At 35.8% G+C, this 19,414-nt stretch overlaps 1 protein-coding gene across 1 annotated transcript in view; it reads left to right on the plus strand.

The window, feature by feature from the left end:
* The window catches only part of Bmt2 (base methyltransferase of 25S rRNA 2 homolog), a 49,624-nt gene that overhangs the window by 8,509 nt on the left and 21,701 nt on the right, over positions 1-19,414 (plus strand). Inside the window, exon 2 of the mRNA XM_040728563.1 lies at positions 7,110-7,251. Within this exon, the coding sequence (XP_040584497.1) occupies positions 7,110-7,251 (142 nt within the window). The remainder of the gene's footprint in view (positions 1-7,109; positions 7,252-19,414) is intronic.

The raw sequence follows: 19,414 nt of genomic DNA on the forward strand, positions 1-19,414 counted from the left end.
ATGGCTCAGTAGTAGTCTCCTTAGTTTTGGAGGCTAAATGTATGCTATTTATAAAAAATATCTGAGAACCACTAGTGTACTGCTCTCTGGTGCCTCAAATGCAACTTTACTCATGTCCATCATGAGGGCTGTTTAGAATAAATTGTTAATCTCTTACCTGTGAAGACATGTATCTGAGCATCGTCAGTTCCCACTTGTGTAGTAGTTCCCTACTTACACAATTAAGTCCTATTCATAAGTTCTTTTATTTGCAAGTCTGGTGTTGTACCAACTAGGTAGTAATTTCTACTTGTATATTGTATATTGTTGTCATATCTACATACATATTTTCACAAAGGAGAAACACCGTCTCCCTTACAGGAAGTAGTTGAAGACTTTTGTATTTTGGTTGAAGTTTCTTAATCATAAATGTTTCTTATAAAAGGCTGCTTCATAAAGATATACTATAAGCAAAAACTATTTTGCTTTTTTAAAGTTTAATTTAACTTACTTTGCCCCAAGCTTCATGGCTTTCTGTATTGCTTCACTGGGGTTTGACTCTACAACCTTGCTATATAGGCTGTTAGTTTTGAGCCATGAATATACAGTGGTTTTATTTGTAAAGCATTGGGCTAAGTGACCAATTCAAACTCTAGATCCATGAAGTGAAATGTTGGCAGTTACCATGTGCATTGAGAATTGGCAACCAGAGATGCGAACAACTGCCAGAGAATTAAAGATAATGCAGTTACAGAGATTAAATATAACGTTTGACTGACAAAAGCTCATTTGTTTGTGGTTAGAAAAGTCATTGTAGTTTGTCTGTTGCAGACCTTTGTTCAACATTCATAAATGCAAAACTCATGAAGAATCGCAGGGTCGTGTAGTGATTGGAATATAATTTTTCCCAGTCAGTCATTAGCTTCATTTTTTCATGTTCTACAGTAGCATTTAAAAGTTCTTCATACTTGACTTTTTTAAAGCTTAGGTTTATTGTAGTGTATATGGTTCATATACAGTAGACAGCTTCTAAAGTACAGAATATTATGAATGTTAATTATTATATGCACCTGTGAAGTCACTGCCACAAAATATAGAACAAAAAATTCTATTGCCTACTACCCATTGATGGGATGCTTGGGTTTTTTTTCCTTCTATTTATAATTAATACCACAGTGAACATGAGATTACAAAGTCTCTTACATATTGATTTTGTTTTTCATACAAACACAGAGGGAGAAGAAGGGAGGAGGCAAAAGCTTTGGGGTGTTTTAAGGAAAACTATTGTTTTCCATAGTGGTTGTCTTATACTCTCAGAACAGAGTTCATAGGTTCCCTTTCCTCCACATACAGCAGTTATTTCTGTTATTCTACCCATTACATTGTGGTTTTATTTAGCATTATCCTAACTACTAGTGATGATGGCCATCTTTTCATGTAGCTGGTGATCATTTTATATGTCTGGATTGGAAAAAATGTGGCTTCAGTTCCTTTACCCACTTTTTAAAAAGACTGGTATAATTTTGCTATTGAATCTTATGATTGCCTATATAATTTTCTGTATTAACATTTTCACCATTTGTGGCTTATATATAAATTAGTTGTAGGGTTATACTCATTAAGCTTCAGATCTTTGCTTTATGTTTGTACCTTTTAAAAATAAGAATTAGGATAGTTACTGAGTAAAATAGTATCATTTCTAATTAGATGATCCCAGCATGTAAAAAGCCCTAGTTCACTTCCCTGAAATATAAGAACTCATTATAGTTCAGTGTTTTTACTCAAATTCCTTTTCCTTAAGTGTAAAGTTTTTCCCAAAAGGCCTGTGAACTCAATAGATATGACTGCACTTCCACTGTAAATTAGTTGTTTATTTTTGTTGCTGTTTTTTAGTGGGTTTTTAAAATGTAAATAATGAGAATACAAAAAGTAGAAGTCATGCTATTGTGAACTTTGTTCCAGAATTTATGACTTTTAAGTTGACTTTAAAACTATGTAGTTGAACACGTTATAGTTGATTCTCTAAGTTTATTCTTCTTATCATAAAATGTGTATGTATGTGTATGTATGTGTGTAATAAATCTTTCTAAAGTAATTTTTATATTCCTTGTAATAGGAAAAGCGAAGTTATATATTTGTTGGATATATTCATGCTTTGTCTCTCTTTAAAGTAATCCAGTTTTTCTAGGATGCCTGTAGGGAGTGAGTTTTAAAAGTTAGGCATTGGGCTTGTAATTTGGCTGTACATTGCTTGTCTAAGCATGTACAGAGTCATGAGTTCGCATCTCAGAACTGCATACAAACAATTGAGCATGGGATCACACTCCTGTAATCCCAACATTGGTGCTGGAGGCGGAAGGATCAGATGTACAGGTCATCCAACTGTAGAACAGGTTCAGGTCCATGAGACCCTTTCAACTCTCGTCAGAGAAGCTTCTTTTTCCACTAGGTGAAAGTTCATAAAGAGAACTACCACTGAGCAGTGTGCAAAGAATGAGAGACTCTTGGGAGTTTGGCTCCCAATAGGACATTTATATCACACACCCTCCCCCAAGGCTCAGAGATCATCATGGGAGAGGATGCCAGTATGAACCAGAGGCAGTGGATATGCGCAGTGAAACAGTATTTGCTAGACACAGCAAATATTGTACTCATCGTGACTTGGATTGCATGCCTGAGACCTACACAGGTCCCAGCTTGGATGGGGGAAGAGCTCATGAAGTTTCACCCCTAGCCGAAGAGCCAGTGGCAGTCAGTGGCAACTGAGGAGGAAGAATTCAGTTTCTTTAGGGAGCACACAAAGTTGGGAGAGAAAAGGGGTGGGAGGAGAATATAGAGAAATTGGAGGGGAGGGAATAATGGGTAGATTGACAAGTTATGCATGTATGGGATGTTCAAACAATAAAAAATGAATAAACAAAAATAAATGGGTTATAAATCAGAGTGGTTTTGAGTCATTCACAAATGACATTACATTGAAATAAATCATAAGGTAAGCTCATTGCCAACTCTGAGCTGGGATATTTAAACATTCATTGTACTATAATGAACTATAATTTTGAGCAGATCGTGACTTCTATTTGTTTTGTCTTTTGATAGTGAAAGCATTATCATTTATTTTGTGCACATTCAATGCATGCATAGGCAAGTGCACACCCTCAGGTATACCCATGTGAAGGGCAAGAATAAAAGTTTGGTGTCTTTCTTAGTTGCATTCCATTGTTCCTTTTAAAAGACAGTCTCTCTGTCTGAATCTGGGGCTCACTGACATACAGTAGCTGGCCAGTGAGCTTTCAGAAGTCTGTGTACTGACCACTAGGATAGGATGATAGGCAGTCACACTTGAGCTTTTTGTGTGTGTGTGGGTGCTGAGCAAGCACTGTACCCATTGAGCCATTTCCCCAGCTGCAAGTTACTGTACTTTTTGAGGGAGTAGATTTATTTTAGCTCACAGTTTCTTGCAGGGAAATCATGGCGGAGTTCATGGTTGTAGGAGCAATCCCTGCCCCTGGTAGTTGGAATGTGCAGGGGCTTGCGTACATCTCAGTGGTGACTAGGAAGCAGAGTGTATTGTTCTTTTAAATGAAGCAGTAGTTAAAACTGTGGTTGACCTAGTAACCAAGTGACTTAAAATCCTTAGAGTCAACTTTTAATATATGTTTTATGTGTACAGTTTGAGTGTGTAGAAGAAATTTGAATATATATATATGCCAGACATGTGGTAACCATTTTTTAAAAATTTGGGGAGCAGTGATTTCAGCACTATAATATGCTTAAACATTTGTTAAATTCGGTATTTTGAACACTATAAAAGCAGAATACAATGAAAAAAATTAACTTCCCATTTTTCTCTTTAATTTATTTAAAATACTGCCCTTAATAAGCTTTCAGGAAAATAATGGAAAGTGAAATTTTTTCATAACTAAGAATCAAGTATGGTTTTGTCCATTTTAAATCATTAAACATTTACTGTAATGTGTATTTAGTAGGCTTTGATAAATGTTTGTTGGGTAAGGACTTGAATTAAAACTTGTGGTTCATGATACTTACAAAGGACATGGGGAATATATTAAGTTCATGTCTGTTTTATTACAGTCTCACTCACATTTTATTTGTGTATTTTGCACTCACCTCTGTTTTATTACCTGTTTGTTAGGCTTACTATTTTATGTAACATTGAGCAGTATTTTTTTTTCTGGGTCTGGGTCTGGAGAGATGACTTGGCAATTAAGAGAAGTTGCTACCCTTCAAAGAATCCAAGTTTGGTAGTCAACTTTTACGTAAGGTGGCTCACAGCTGCCTATAATCTCCAGCTCAGTTGATCTTACATTTTCTTTTGGCTTTCATGGGCACCTACACACATGTGGCCTGTGTGTGTGTGTGTGTGTGTGTGTGTGTGTGTGTGTGTGTGTGTGTGTATGTGTGTGTATGTGTGTGTTCTTCACAACATATTCTCCAAAAAAGAAAAACCATTCTTGGCAAATATGGCATAAGAATAAAAATATATGACATGTATTGTTTCTTTTCAGTTATATAGCTAAGTGCACTGTGCTCACAATAACATTAACTTTCAGTGTGAACACACTTCGAGGGTATGTAAACTACTGTTAATGGAAATGTTAAAATGCTAAGTTGTTTGCAATGAAAGTCAATTAAACACACAGACAAATGTTTGGATCCTTTAAATGTCAGATAAGCAGATAATGGACCTTAAAACAACATAAAAAGTACTATTTAAAGACAATTTTGTTGAATGTGAAGAATACAGAGGCCCTTTAAAAAGCTATACAGAAATAGGCTTCTCTGTAGTTATAATCATCTTTGCATCTTTTAGCTAGTAGTTAATTACAGAGTAAATCAAGTTTTAGAGTCTGGAATGACATGGTAAGGACACTAAGAAGTTTTATTAGAGGACAGAAGTGTCTTACATAACCACCCTTATTCTCAGCTGTAATGGGCAAACACTGAACTCATAGTCACTTTAAATGTGTTCTGTGTTTCTGTTACTTTTCTCTGGAGCTTGGAGCCTTCAGTTGATATGTCCTTACTTAGTAAGTGCATGCTAGAATCCAAGGGATCTAACATTCCCTAGTTAATGGGAACTAGGAAAGCTATGCTGTAACCTCTTGCCTTTAGATCCAGCAGCATTGTGGGTATGATGTCCTCACCAGCGGTGTCACTGATAACCCATCTACTCTTTGTTAGCTTTTTCCCCTAGCTTCCCCCTCCCATCTTCCAAATCAAGTACCAATAATCAAGTGTTTAAGTTTTACCTATCATGTAGAATCTAAATTATGTCTTGCAGGAATGAAATCAGTTTTCAGTGCACACAGGTTCTTTGAAATACATTTGATGATAGACTTGTTATACAAATGACCCACATTTACAAACACATGTAAAATATTACTGAGTAATATATGTGTTATATGGGACAGTGAAACAAGTTCAAGGGGTCTTCTAAAGCTGATGCAAAACTCCAATCATGAAGCAGCTTTACAAGTACACGATAGCTCACTGAGTCATTTAGTATCAAGTCTGATGGGTAAGTTCAAGAGCAGTGTTGTGAATGCATGAAGGGGTTACTAATCAGAGTACTGCTGTGAAGACCTCATATTCTCTTTAAGTCTGAGTATATCACTGCATCTGGTAGATGTTGCTATGAAAGAAATTTTGGAGAATTTAGAAAAATTTTGTTTGATTTTTAGGAGACAGAGATGGCTAACCTGACGTGTAATAAATTAAGACCTTAGTCTCTTCACAAATAGTAGTTACTAATGAAAATGTTGGTATACTAAGGGCACCACACCCCCTTACCATCAGTTAAGTTTCCATTTACTTTGAATTAAAGTCACTACGTCTGTGAATCATTGGTACTATGATCATTTTAAATGAACAGTGTGTATGTAGGTGTGTTGTACCTTTACTTGTGTTTATGGGCCGAGTCAAAAGTAGAAGATAATAAATAGGTTTTCAAGTCAGTACTTACTATACCGTGGAACTAAAGTAGCCAGTAGGTAGAATCAATTGGCTGTTCTTCAATTTTGAATAAATGTATTGATTGTTAAATATAAGCTATATTCATTGCTTTTCTGTTAAAAAAAAAAGAGAGACTTAATTTTACTTAGGAAAAGAATTTAAATGTAGATTGACCCAACAGTTGGCTACTTCTTGTATATGTTTATTGTTACTATGTAAATATCTATATTTGGATATGGTACAAGAGAACCCAATACCTTTGTTAAAAATGTTGAAGGAAGGTACTCAGATAATTTTAATTCTTGACCCTATTGTGCAAATGACTGTTATTTGGCCAAATAGTTCTCCAGTCTTTATCAGTCTTCACAATGACATTAGAAATTCCATCTTAAATGTGATAATGGCTGATTTAAAAGTAAAACAAGGGACAACCTTGGGTGTCATTCTCAGGTACCATTCCCCTTATATTTTTATTGTTTTTGAAATCAAGGTCTATCCCTACTCATGTACTGACCAACTGGACTGTTGGTTGGCTTGTAGCCATGATCAGTAAGCCAGAAGGGACCGACCTGTCTCCCCCTCCCCAGCCCTTGGATCACAAATTTGTAGCTTCTGACAATGGAAGCTCAAGTCTTTGTGTTTGTAAAGCAGACATTTTATCAAGTGAAGCATGTCCCTCCTGGCCACTTACACTCTTTTTCAGGACATTAACACAAGCTCAAAACTTTGGAGAGGCTCGTAGCATGCTTTGTTTCAGAAAGAGAGAGAAATTTGGAAGGTAGCAATATACTTAGACTAAGTACACAACACAGGTGGTTCTCTTCTTCCTTACAGAGTTGTATAACGTGAAACTATTTGCTTGATTTAGAACCATACATGTAACCTACTAACATGCATTTGCTTAATGAATTGATAGTTCATATATGTATATCTGTGTGTGTGTATACATACAATCAGTCATGTTCAACTTTACACGTCTGTTAAAAAGGGTAAATTTTGATTGTCAGATCATTGATTGTAAAGCAATAGGTAAAACTTCACTAAGTTTTAATTATGATTTTTTTGTATTCTTATTTTATGAGCTAGCTTTATTTTCCTAAAATTATCTGACACAAAAAAATAGGTAACTTGGGTCTTCTTTTCTTTGCATACAGTGGGAGATTTTGATAAGATCTGGAGAGAACACTGTGAAGATGCTGAAACACTTTGTGAATATGCTGTTGCAATGAAAAATTTGGCAGATAATCACTGGGCAAAAACTTGCGAGGGTGAAGGTCGCATTGAGTGGTGTTGTAGGTGAGTGTTTTACAAATGGGTGCTTTTAGTCTCTGATATCCTCTTTAACTTAAGTGTAAAATGATGTTCAGCTTACTGTACCACAATGGAAACTATACATACTCTAAGTGATGTCTTTAAGATCCTCTTTTTCCCTAGTGTTTCACATTGCCTAGGTTTATTTCAGTTACCTTTTCTTAATTGAAATGTTTTTCCTTCACATGCTTTAAGGCTAGTCTTACTGCAGCTTGATATGGAATGGCTGGCTAATATACATGAGGTGTCTATCCTTTTCTGAAGAGAAAGGAGGAGGAGTAGATGGGCGGGTAATTGGGAGGTTTGGGGGAGGGGAAACTGTAGTCAGGCTGGAAAAAATTTAATTGATAGACAAAAACCTGGTGGGCCAAAGTAATGTGATATATATGAATTTAAGTACTTTGAACACTATATTTTAAATACAAGAACTTTTTTTTTTGTTTGTTTTACGAGACAGGGTTTCTCTGTATTGTTTTGGAGGCTGTCGGTCCAGCCTGGCCTCGAACTCATAGAGATCCGCCTGCCTCTGCCTCCCGAGTGCTGGGATTAAAGGCGTGCACCATCACCGCCCAGCCTTAAATACAAGAACTCTTAATTCACCCATAATTTAAAAAAAATCTCCTTTGATAATACATTTAGATTCAAGTAAAAAGTGAGTACGTTAAACTTAAAAGCATGGCACGTTTTAAAATCTTAGATTTTTGGTATGTGATTTTGGAGTATGCCAGCATGTACATTGACTTTGGGTGTTTATTTTCTAATAGTACAATTTCTAATGTTGAAAGTCAGAAAACGAAATACTATTACTATAAAATATAGTAAAATTACAAGGAGCTACTTATATGTTGGTTGAATTTTAAAACTAATTCCCAGAACTGGAGCTCTGTTTTGTTTGTGTAAACCATAAGTATAAGATTGCTTCCAACTTACACTTCCTTCTTCATTAAAATTTTTCCCTCTTTAAATTCAGTTTTCTTAGAGATTTATTTGCGTGTGCGTGTGTGTGTGTGTGTGTGTGTGTGTGTGTGTGTGTGTGTGTGTGTGTGTGTGCCATCTGTGTGAAGTCTGAAGAAGACAGAAGAGGTTGTTGGATCTCTTAAAGATAAAGTCATAGGCGTTTGTGAGTGCCATGACATACCTGTGTACTGGAAACTCAACTCAGGTCCTCTGGAAGAACGGCTAGTGGACTTAACTGCTGCCATCAGCCTCCACCTCTTTAAAATGTTTGCATTTTATTGAAAATCGATTGTTTCATAAAATAAAGTCTGATTTTAGTTTCCCCATCCCAACTACTCCCATATTCTGCCCACCTCTTAAAACCCAAACCCAGCCCATTTAATTAAATTTTTCTTTAGTAATATTTCTGAAATCATATTCTATGTTTTTTTAAAATATTTGTTTTTATTAGAAATATATAAATCATTCTAATGGACAAAAACAGTTTAACTATAACAAGTATATGTATTCTGCTCTGTTTTAATACTTCTTCTGTTGAAGGTTAACAATGTTATTTTGTTTTTTTCTTCTCCTTTGTTAAAAATTCTTTGCCAATTATTTTATTAAGCTACACATTTTTCCCAACTCCCCTTCCCTTCTCCCCTCCCACCCTCCCCCTTGCCTCCCACATTCCCAATTTACTTAAGGAGGGTTCAGGAAGAAGGCTTACAGCAGGTGAGTTGAGGCTGACTAATAAGGTCCGAGGGCGAATGAATCAGTTCATACACACATTTCTCATGGCTCTTTATTCTTCAAAAGATGTTCTTCCCAAAAGTTCTCTCTCAAAAAGCTGTCTTTAAGATTTCTCTTCAAAGGTTCTTTCTCTAAAAGTTCCCTCAGTTCTCTTTAGAGGTTCCTAAAAATTCTCCTGGTGTCCTTTCGAAAAATTCTCGTAGATCCCACAAGTTTCCACTTTATATATCCAAAACAGATAAAAACAACAACTCTCCGGTAATAGCAAGAATACCTGGCATGCATATCTCTCAGAACCAGGAAGGCAGATAGAATCTTAAGAAAAGCAGGTACCTTATGTCTCAGAGTGGAGTGTGACTTGTAAAATGCCCAGGAAAACTTAAGTCTTCGAGGGGACAAGACTTGTAAAAAGCACTGTTAACTGATTAAATGGGACTTCTCAAAGCTGTATCAAAGGGGAAAACTGAGGCTATGTAGAATGTGATCTAGAGGCTGCAGCTCTTACCACATAATGCCTGTGAGAAGGAATTTCCTTTCTCTGGGACCTTTTTGAGAATATAGAGCACCCAGAATTTTTTCTCCATGAGGAGTAAATTCTGGTGGGTTGATACCTAGAGTATTAATTGCTGCTTCTATAATAAATGATAAAGACTTCCAGCATCACACTCTTTTCTTAGTTTATTTTTAAGAACTGTGTACATCGCTTTCCTTGAGCAGTGACATGGCTCTCCTTGAGCAGTGTAAACTGTGGGTAAATAAAAGTCTGAAGATGACTTAAAGAAGAATAATAGATTAATACATTGTTGGTTTGGGGTTTTTTTTTTTGGTTCCCACTATGGAAAAAGGGGTGCTATGGCTTCACAGATGTTCCATAGAGATGACAGTGATTAATCAAAAGACAAGTGTCCCCAGGGCTTTGCAAATGGGGTTTCCTCCAAGGGAATGCATGATGATCTCAATGGGTCAGACTAGTGATTTTGTCAACTGAGATCTCATTGCATAATTCCTGTGGTCTGTCACATTTACTCAGGAGTGAGTACATACTATGTTTGTCTTTTTCTGACTGGGTTACCTCACTCAGGATGGTTTCTTCTAGTGCCATCGATTTGCCTGCGAATTTCAAGGTGGAACTAATTTTTATATCGTGTATACATTTTAGAAAGTTTCTACAAAGTAGGTTTCTGTATTACTTTCCAAAAGGCCTTCAGTGCTAGGTTCTTCTCCCCATACTCTCTTTTACCCTGCCCTCTTGTCCTTCATCTTAGCCAATCCTTCAATAATGCTATTTTCTATTACCCAGTCCTTGAAAGGTTCCTCCTTCCCAATGGCCCTTACCTAACCTATATGGGTATTCCAAAGGAAACATAATTAGAGTTTTAAAGCTTAAATCCACTTATGAGAGGAAACGTGCAATGCTTATCTTTCTGGATTAACCATAATCAAAGGGTTACCTCCTTCATCATGATTGTTTCCAGTTCCACCCATTTACCTATGTTTCTTTTTTTTAACAAATGAATAGTGTTCAGCTATTTTAATGTACGTGTAGCACATTTTTGTTTTCTATTCTTCAGTTGGTAGATACCTAGGCTGTTTTCTATTTCCTGACTATTTATTGTGAGTAGACGGGCAACGAACATGGATGAGCAAGTGTCTCTGTAGTAAGGTAACAGTCCTTTTTTTATATGTTGAAGAGTGGTATGGTTACATCTTGTGGTAGACCTATTTTTGTCTTCTTGAGCAATCTCCAGGTCATCCACTTCATTTGGATTGTTGTTGTTGTTTTCTTCTTAATCCTAGCTATTCTGACTATGGTAAAACATCAAAATAATAATAATCCAGTTAAAATGTCAGTCATGAAACTAAGAGTGGTTTTGTTTGTTTGTTTGTTTGTTTAACTGGGAGTATTCTTAAAAGACCAAATACACCTTGCTAAGGAACACATAAATGAGGGTCAACATCTGTAGCCACCAGCAATGCAAATTGGTACTTTGAGATTTCATCATCCATTAGTTTCTTGAAAATCTTCTACCTGAGTACTCTGTTTACATTCGGCCTATCCCACTTTCTCCAACTCCTCCTCCCATGTCCTCCCCCCATTTCATGACCCTTTCTATAATTAGTAGTATAGTAGTAGTAGTAGTAGTAGTAGTAGTGTGTGTGTGTGTGTGTGTGTGTGTGTCTGTCTGTCTGTCTGTCTGTCTGTCTGTCTGTCTGTGTGATCCGGAACAAATGTGTATGTAAGAGAGGTTATACAGTGTCTTTATTGAAACCTAAAGCAATTTTGACCAAAAAGACTTCCATACAATATTAAAATATCAGTTACATATAATTAAATTTTAAATTATGTACATTTCACTTACTTAATATTTTTTAGGAGAGCCACACACGCACACACACACACACACACACACACACACACACAAATACATTCATGCATATATGAGGTAAGTGAAAGTAGTAAGAGAATGAGAACAGTGGATTGTGGAACAAAGAATTGTACAGTTGGGGAAATAAAGGAAGGGTCCTTTTTCCCCCTAACCCCCCAAAAACGAGAAAAGAATGGGGTGTTTGTAATTAACTGCTTAGTTTTACTTGCTTAGCTTTGTAGAGAGAATGGTTGTAGAGTTGACCATTTACATCCTGCCCCCCAACTAGGAAACCAAACAGCTGTGCTGGTAGGCTAGAAACCTCCCTGATAATATGAAGTTCCAGTGTCATCCATCAGGAACAGAGCCATCCTTGCTTCCCTCCATAGCCTTGGCTTTTAAACTATCATTACAGCCTGAGAGGCAAACCCTCCTCCTGTTTTGCTTAAGCGGACTTTGATGTGTAGCATTCTCAGAGGAACATTTGTGCCTTCTACTTGTGTAAAGACTCTGCCTTGCATTCACTCTCCTTTCTTTCTCTCTGAATTTGTTTTTTCCAAGAGGCATTGTATCTTCTTGTGTTCAGAAAAAGATTATTTTAGGTCAAACTGCTAAAAATAGTTGGTATGAATTTATCTCAAACTTCTGGAGAACAATAGTCAAGTACAAGATGTGGATTTAAAAACAACACAAGATTGAGCCTATCATCATGACTCATGCTTTTAAAACACTGCACTTAAGAGGCAGGGTCAACAGAGCTGAGTTCGAACATGCCTGGGCTATACACTGAGATCTTGATCCAGAACAAAAGGTTTGTGTAAGAGAGGTTGTACAGTGTCTTTATTTAAAACTAAAGCCTTCAGAACAGTATTAAATTTACAGTATATATAATTTTAATTTAAATTGTATATAATTTCTTTCCCTCTTGGTAATTATAACAGATCAGTATTACTTTCAAAGCTAATATGGGCTTTAATGCCAGTTGGGCAAAAGTTTGCTTCCATTTAGTTGTACTTAAAATTTTAAAGAAATTTGATGTGTGAAATAAGACTGACTTGTTTACTTAAGATTTTTTTTTTGCCATTTAGTTGGAATAATTGAGTGTTGAATTTCTTTATAAGAATAGATTTCAAATGTAATATGAAATAAACAGAAAAATAAACATATAAAGGCAAAAGTATAATTTCAATAAGGCATTTTTATGTATATTCCCAAAGATACATAAACACATTCTTTTCTGAACTATTTGAAAGCAGTTCACAAATAGCATGCCATTTTATGCCTGAACTCACAACTCCTAAGAAGAAAATCCTTTTGTTTAACCACAATGCCATTATCAGTAATTTTCTGATTTACTAAATTAGATGCATCTTAGAGTTTTGTGGTGGCCCCCATAGGCTCATATATTTGAATACTGTTCCACAGTTGGTGGAACTGTTTGAAAAGGAATAGGAGGTGTGACTTTCTTAGAGGAGGTGTGTCTTAGAGGGGTGGGCGGGACTTGAAAGTTTCAAAAGCCCGTGTCACTCCCAGTTAGCAAGCTCATGCTCCTTCTCTGTTGCTAGCTAGCCTAATGGTTGTCTCCACATGTAAGCAGTATGTATGTCAATGCTCATGGACTAACACCCGGGAACCATGAGTCCCAAATTAAATGCTTTCTTTTGTAGTTTGCTTTGGTTGTGGTGCTTTGTCACAACAGTAGAACAGTAACTAAGACAAGTTTCCAAGTTTTTTTCTAAATGCCATTATATCTCTATGGTCTTACCTTGTTTTTCATAGCATTGGGTTTTTGTCAAAATGCAGTTTTTTAGAAAACCACATAGTTTAATTTTGATTGTTGCTTAAAAGTGGCTAATTGCATTGTTCAAATATTTTAGGTATATTCACTATATATATATACACACACACACATATATATAGGTATTTTATTTTATCAATTACTGAGAAATGTTATAAGATTAATTTTCTCAAATTGCTTAAAATTACTTGACTATTTTCTCTATTTTTACTTGTTATGTTTGTAACACACTAAGACTTTCTCTGCTTATTTTAACATAATTTAGCTTCAGGTCTGTAGGCTATTTTTTTTCCTTCATCATTGTGTATGTGGTGGTTTGGTAATATTGCTTTTGTGCTTTAAAGACACTGGTATAAATATTTTCCTCAGAAAGGACAGGACTTTTTTTTCTCTGATACGGGTGCTGGGGTGAGAGAAAGAACACTTAGATCCATCAGTAGTAATTGGTCTGGAATGGAGTAAATTACCTCTTTAGAAAGCGTCAGTTCACATTACGTTTTGGACACTCTGAGAGTGAATGAATGCATGCTCTGTGTGTGTGTGCAGAGGGACAGCTCTTGGAGAAGAGGAGCTAGTAGCTTGAGGTATTAGCACAAGAAAGCACAATGATCCTTCTCTCGTTTTTCATTCTATTCCCAGGCTCTCTTGCTGCTACTGCCCAAGAATCAGAAAGAATGTATGAGGAATTATATCTGTAGTTTGATTCATGCGGTGATCATTCTTTAAAGCTCTGCCGCTTCAGGACCCTGGCAAGCCTGATTCTTCCTGCTCAGAAGCATTGCCACGCATGCTCCCAATGCCTGTGTTCCCTTACTCAGGACAGGCTGCTCTTTGTAGTTTGTTTCTTCATTCCTTTAAGCCTCATTGCATACTTTCTCCTCCAGGCTTTTAAAAGTAAACATTGTTTTTAGATTCCATTGGTTTTTTTTTTTTTTTTTTTGATATTCAGATGTTGGAAACTTGTAATTGTCTCTATCCTAGTCTTAAAGCAGTTTTGTTACTTATATTCAGGATTCATGTGTTTGCTTCCTCTTGGAGCTATTTAGTCATATTGTAAAGTGGAAGTTGGCTCCAGAGCAGTGGTTCTTGACCAGTGGGATCGTGACCCTTTGGAGGGGTGGTGGTGGAGGTTTGAACAACCCTTTCCCAGTGGTCATCTGGGAAGAGCTAAGGAGAAAATGCCTCCATCAACTTAGCCTGTAGATAAGCCTATGGACATTTTCCTGATTAGTGATTGATGTGGGAAGGCCCAGACCATAGGCAGATGCCCCCATGGCCTCTGCTTCTGTTCCTGCCTCCAGGTTCCTGCCTTTAGATCCTCTCCTTCATCATCAACTGCGATTGGGACATGTAAGCTTACATAAACCCTTTGCTCCCCCCCACCCCTGTTGCTTTGGATCTTAATGTTTATCACAACAGTAGATAGCAAGCTGTGGTACTATCTATCAATAGTTTGCTTCTATGTCCATTTAGCAGAACTATAATAGTTCATACTGTGACCATTTAGCAGAACTATAATAGTTCATACTGTGACCATTTGGCAGAACTATAATAGTTCATACTGTGACTCGTATGCTCCCCAAGCATGGATTCTTGGTCATATTACACTACCAGGCAGAATTCCTCCTGTTGAGCACATCTTCGATCCTTTAATCAGAAATAGATAGTTACCCCTTAATACTTGTGCTACTATTGCACTCTTAGGCATGTCTTGCCATGCCACTTATTATTGAGGTTCACCCTGTTGATGACTTTCACCCCTCCTCGTCCCTCCAGTAGCTTATTTAGCAGCTTCCAATGCTATGAAAGTTAGCTAGAATGGAGGAATCTTTTTGGCCATTTATAACTTTACCTATCTTGTGACCAAAGTCTGGGGTGTTTTTAATAGTAGGAACTTACCCTCAAATTCTGGTGGTCATTCAAGAGCAGTGACAATAGTCTCTGTTGTTTGTGGGGTCTCTAGGACACCACTGTTCAACATTTCTAGCGGTTATCCCACACATGTCACTAGGTTTTTTATTTGGCACTCTGGCTTCTGCAAGGAATGCCCTACAGAGCGTAACTCCGTTAACCTCTGACATGAAAATATACTGATCCTTATAAAATAGTAGGTTTTCATATAACTTTTTCAAATATCCCTAATGTTATTTCTTCCCCCACCTCCTCCTCTGTTCTCTCCTCCAATCCTCTCTTCCCATCACTCTCCTCACTTAAACTTCTCTTTCCATTCTCTTTTCCCATTCATATCGCCTGTGATGCAGTCTTCCCTTAAGATCTTTCTTTCCCATCCCCAGCAAAGTTCGTTTCTAGTTTTCTGGATTCTACAGGTACTCTGAGTTAAACATACAAACATAAAAAATTGATGCTAATATCAACATATAAATGAGAACACAGAACATTGTCTCTGTAGGTCTGGGTCACTGTACTTAGTGAAATGCTTTTTCAGCTCCATTTATTTACCTGAAAATTTCATCATTTCACTTTCTTTACAGATGAAATTTTGTTGTGTATAGGTGCCACCTTTTTCGGTCATTATTGTTTGACGTCTAGATGCTTCCACATCCTAGCTGTTGTGAATAGAGCAGCAAAGAACATGTAGTTGGAAATACAGTCCTTTCATATGTTAGTAGATGTCTTAATTTATTGAGGAGCCACGACACTGATTTCCATAGAATCTGTACTAATTTGCTCTCCAATATCTATTCTTTATTAACCATAGGTGATAGCATGATATATTTTTCCTTGCCTTTTTACTCAGTTGTGGAGATGGTGCTATTTGATATTATGTTAGATGTTTCCAGAGAAATAGAAGCAATATGTGTGTATGTATACATGACACATTTATGAACTAGATTACAGTATACTTGATACTTACATGTTTGCTTGATACTTACATGTTTTACTGTTTACCTCATAGTTGATTTTGTTTTATATTTTCTTTCTCTTAGTTATGCATATTGTTGATCTATAGCTAATATCAGTATTTTAGTTATGTACCTATATATCTTTCTATGTCATATATCCTACCCATCCTTTTGCTTTTTCAGAATTTCTTGATTATTTGTTTTTTCATGTTTACCTTAGAATGAGCTGGTTTACTTATTTTTTAATTGTTTTAGATGAAATTATAAATTATAAAAACTGATGACATCACAATATTGAATCATCTTGCCCATGAAAAAAAGTACACCATTTGAATTTTTTCTATGTTTCAGTCAGTATTTCAAGGTTTTCTATATAGTGGCTATAACTTATCTCTTGTTTTATTTCTAGGTACATTAAAATTTTTGCTATTATAAATACGAGCTTCCCTTTCATTACATATTTTAAGAGGCTAGTGTATGTAGTTGTTTGAACATGTTTATGGATACGTCTCATTTTTATATCTATTGCCATTTTACATAATTTTATTACTATTTGTGTTAGTTGATGATTGATTCTCTTGGGTTAACCATATATTCACCGTATCATCTTAATATATTGCATTTTATTTCTTCCTCTCCAGTTCATGTAACCTGCCTACTCTACTTGTTTTTACACACTGAGCCATCTTGTCAGCTCTAGTGCCTGTTTCTTAAGTATGAACGAAATGTGAACAACTGTGTCAGGGTCCTTGACTTCACAATAATTATATGGAGCTGTGACACAGAATAAACCCTTTCTGCCTTAAATTGCTTTTGTCAGGAGTATTTTATCACAGCAATAGGAAAAGAGATGAAGACAAGGAACAAGACTCACTTCTCCCAGGCCTCAGTGTTTCTTAGTTCCTATTATGTAAAATTTCTCTTAGTCTCTGCTTTCCTCAGCCATAGTTTTTATTTTGTCTATATTTGTGGGAAGAAGAGATCAGAAGATAACTGTTGTGAGATGATTCCTTGCACCCAAAGATCCAGAGACATAGCTTGGGCTATAAGCTCTTTTAGCATTTGTTAAAGATGCTCTCTTTTCTCCAGTGCATGTTTTTTTGGCCTCTTTCGTCAAATACCAGATGGCTATAGTTAAAGATACTCCTGTAATATCTTTTGAGATCTAGGATGATGATCTCTCCAATTTTTTTTTTGATCAGATTGCTTTAGCTATCCAGAGTCTTTTCTGATTCTACATGGAATGTTGTGGTTAGTTTTATTGGAATTGCATTGAATTTTTGAATTTCTTTTGGTAGGATGGTCTTTTTCACAATATTAATTCTACAAACTCTTGAATACTGGGCGTCTTTTAAAAGTAGGTCTTTCTACTTCAAATGAACTTATTAAGGAAAATCCCTCACAGGTGTGCCCACCCACTTGGATTTTAGTTGATTCGTTATGTAGTCAAGTTAACAACCAAGAATAGCCATCACACTTGTGTGTAATACCAGACTGCCTACAAATAGAGATAAGTGGCTTATTTTTTCCCCATTACTTTTCTTTTAATTTTCATCTCTTGCTATATTGCCTGGCCCATGGTTAGTTGAAAAGAAGGGGGTATTTTACAGTCCTGGCAGTGAATTTGCCATACAGAACCCTTATTTTTGTTGTGTTATATTCCTTCTAGTCTTACTCTCTAGAACTTTTATCATTAAAATATTTTGTATTTTGTCAAAGGCTTTTTCTACATCTCTTGAGATGATAATGATAATTTTGTCTTTTAGCCCATTTATATCATTTATTGTATTTATTGGCATAATATATTGGTTTATACATGTATACATACATACATATATTGATCCATGCTGTGTTTCCTTAACAAAACCAACTTGTTTTTGGTGAATGATCTTCTTTGCTTTTCATTTAAAATTTAATTGTCACACAGTATATTTTTATCATATTATTTCCCTTCTCTCAACTCTTCTCACCTCCCTATCCCCTCCAGAAAACCCAAGCAAATAATAAACAAAAAAAAATGAAAATGAATACAAACAAAAAAACTGGTGAGATCGAAAAATAACACCAAAATGAGACAAGAAGTCCAAGACATAGATCCCTTTTGTATTGGCAGCTACTCCTGGACAACATGTCTCTATACTAAGTTTAAGAGGATTTTATTTAGAGTGCTTGCGTTTGTGTTTATCAGGTATATTGCCTGTCATTTGATTGTTTCCTTGCTGTTGTGTTATTGCCTGCTTTGGGTAGTCTAGTAATACTGGCTTCCTAGAATAAGCTTTTAAGTGTTAATCTGGGCCTGGGCTTTTCTTAGTCAAAAGGCTTTCTATTGCTGTTTGAATCTCCTGCTTTATTATGGGCCTGTTTAGACAGTTGACCTCTCCTTGGTTTCAGTTTGGTAGCTTGGAAATTTATTCATTTCTTTTACATTTTCCATCTTAATGGAGTATAGGTTTTTGCAAGTATTCTCTTCTAACATTCTGAATGTCTTTGGAGGTCTATTATAATGTTTCCCTGTTCTTTTGGTGCTGTTAGTTGGGCTGAGTGTCTTGCTTGTCGTCTCAAAGAATTAGCTCTTAAATGAATTGATTCTTTGTATTGTTTGTTTATACTTTATTAATTTTTATTGTGGTTTTTCTTAATACTTACTGTCTTCTAGGTTTCACTTTGTTTTCTTCCTCTTTTTCCAAATTTTTGAGTTGCATAATTAAGTCATTTATTTGTGCTATTTCAAATTATTTAATATGTAGGCACCTAGGGCTATAAACATTTCCCTTAGAGCTGCTTTTACTGTGGTCCATAGGTTTTCTTGTTTTTTATTTTGAATTTAGTTCCAGGATATTTTTATTTCTTTCTTAATTATTTTTCCCTTTGATCCCTTCATCATTCAGTAGAGACGTGTTTATTCTCCATAAATTTGTATACATACTAGAGTTTTGTTCACTTCAATTTTTAGTTTTATTGCCTATTGGCCAGGTAGGATGCATGGAATTTTCTGTATTTTTAGGTTGGTTTTGGTCCCAGGATGTGTTCTATTTTACAGAAGCTTTTTTGTGCTTCTGAGTAGAATATATATTCTTTGTTTGGCTAGAATATTCTGTAGTTATTTCTTGGGTCCATTTGATATAATATCTTAAATTCTGAGATTTTTCATTTAGCTTGTTTTTCTGTCTATGTTGTAATCACCTACTTAACTATAATTGGGGTTTGTGTTAATTTGTGTCTTTACTTCCATTTACATACTTTTTTATAAAACTGGGTGCATCAGAGTTTGGTGCACTTATGTTTGGTATTGTATTATTTTCTTGATTAATTGGTATCTTGGTTGTAATGAAGTTCCCATCTTTGTCTCTTAATTACTTTTTAACATTTATTTTAATTTCATTTTACATTATAATCACAATTCTTCCTCCCACCCCTCCTCCTGTCCCTCT

This window comes from Mesocricetus auratus, unplaced genomic scaffold (assembly GCF_017639785.1).
Source record: "Mesocricetus auratus isolate SY011 unplaced genomic scaffold, BCM_Maur_2.0 Super-Scaffold_100019, whole genome shotgun sequence".
Taxonomy (NCBI): domain Eukaryota; kingdom Metazoa; phylum Chordata; class Mammalia; order Rodentia; family Cricetidae; genus Mesocricetus; species Mesocricetus auratus.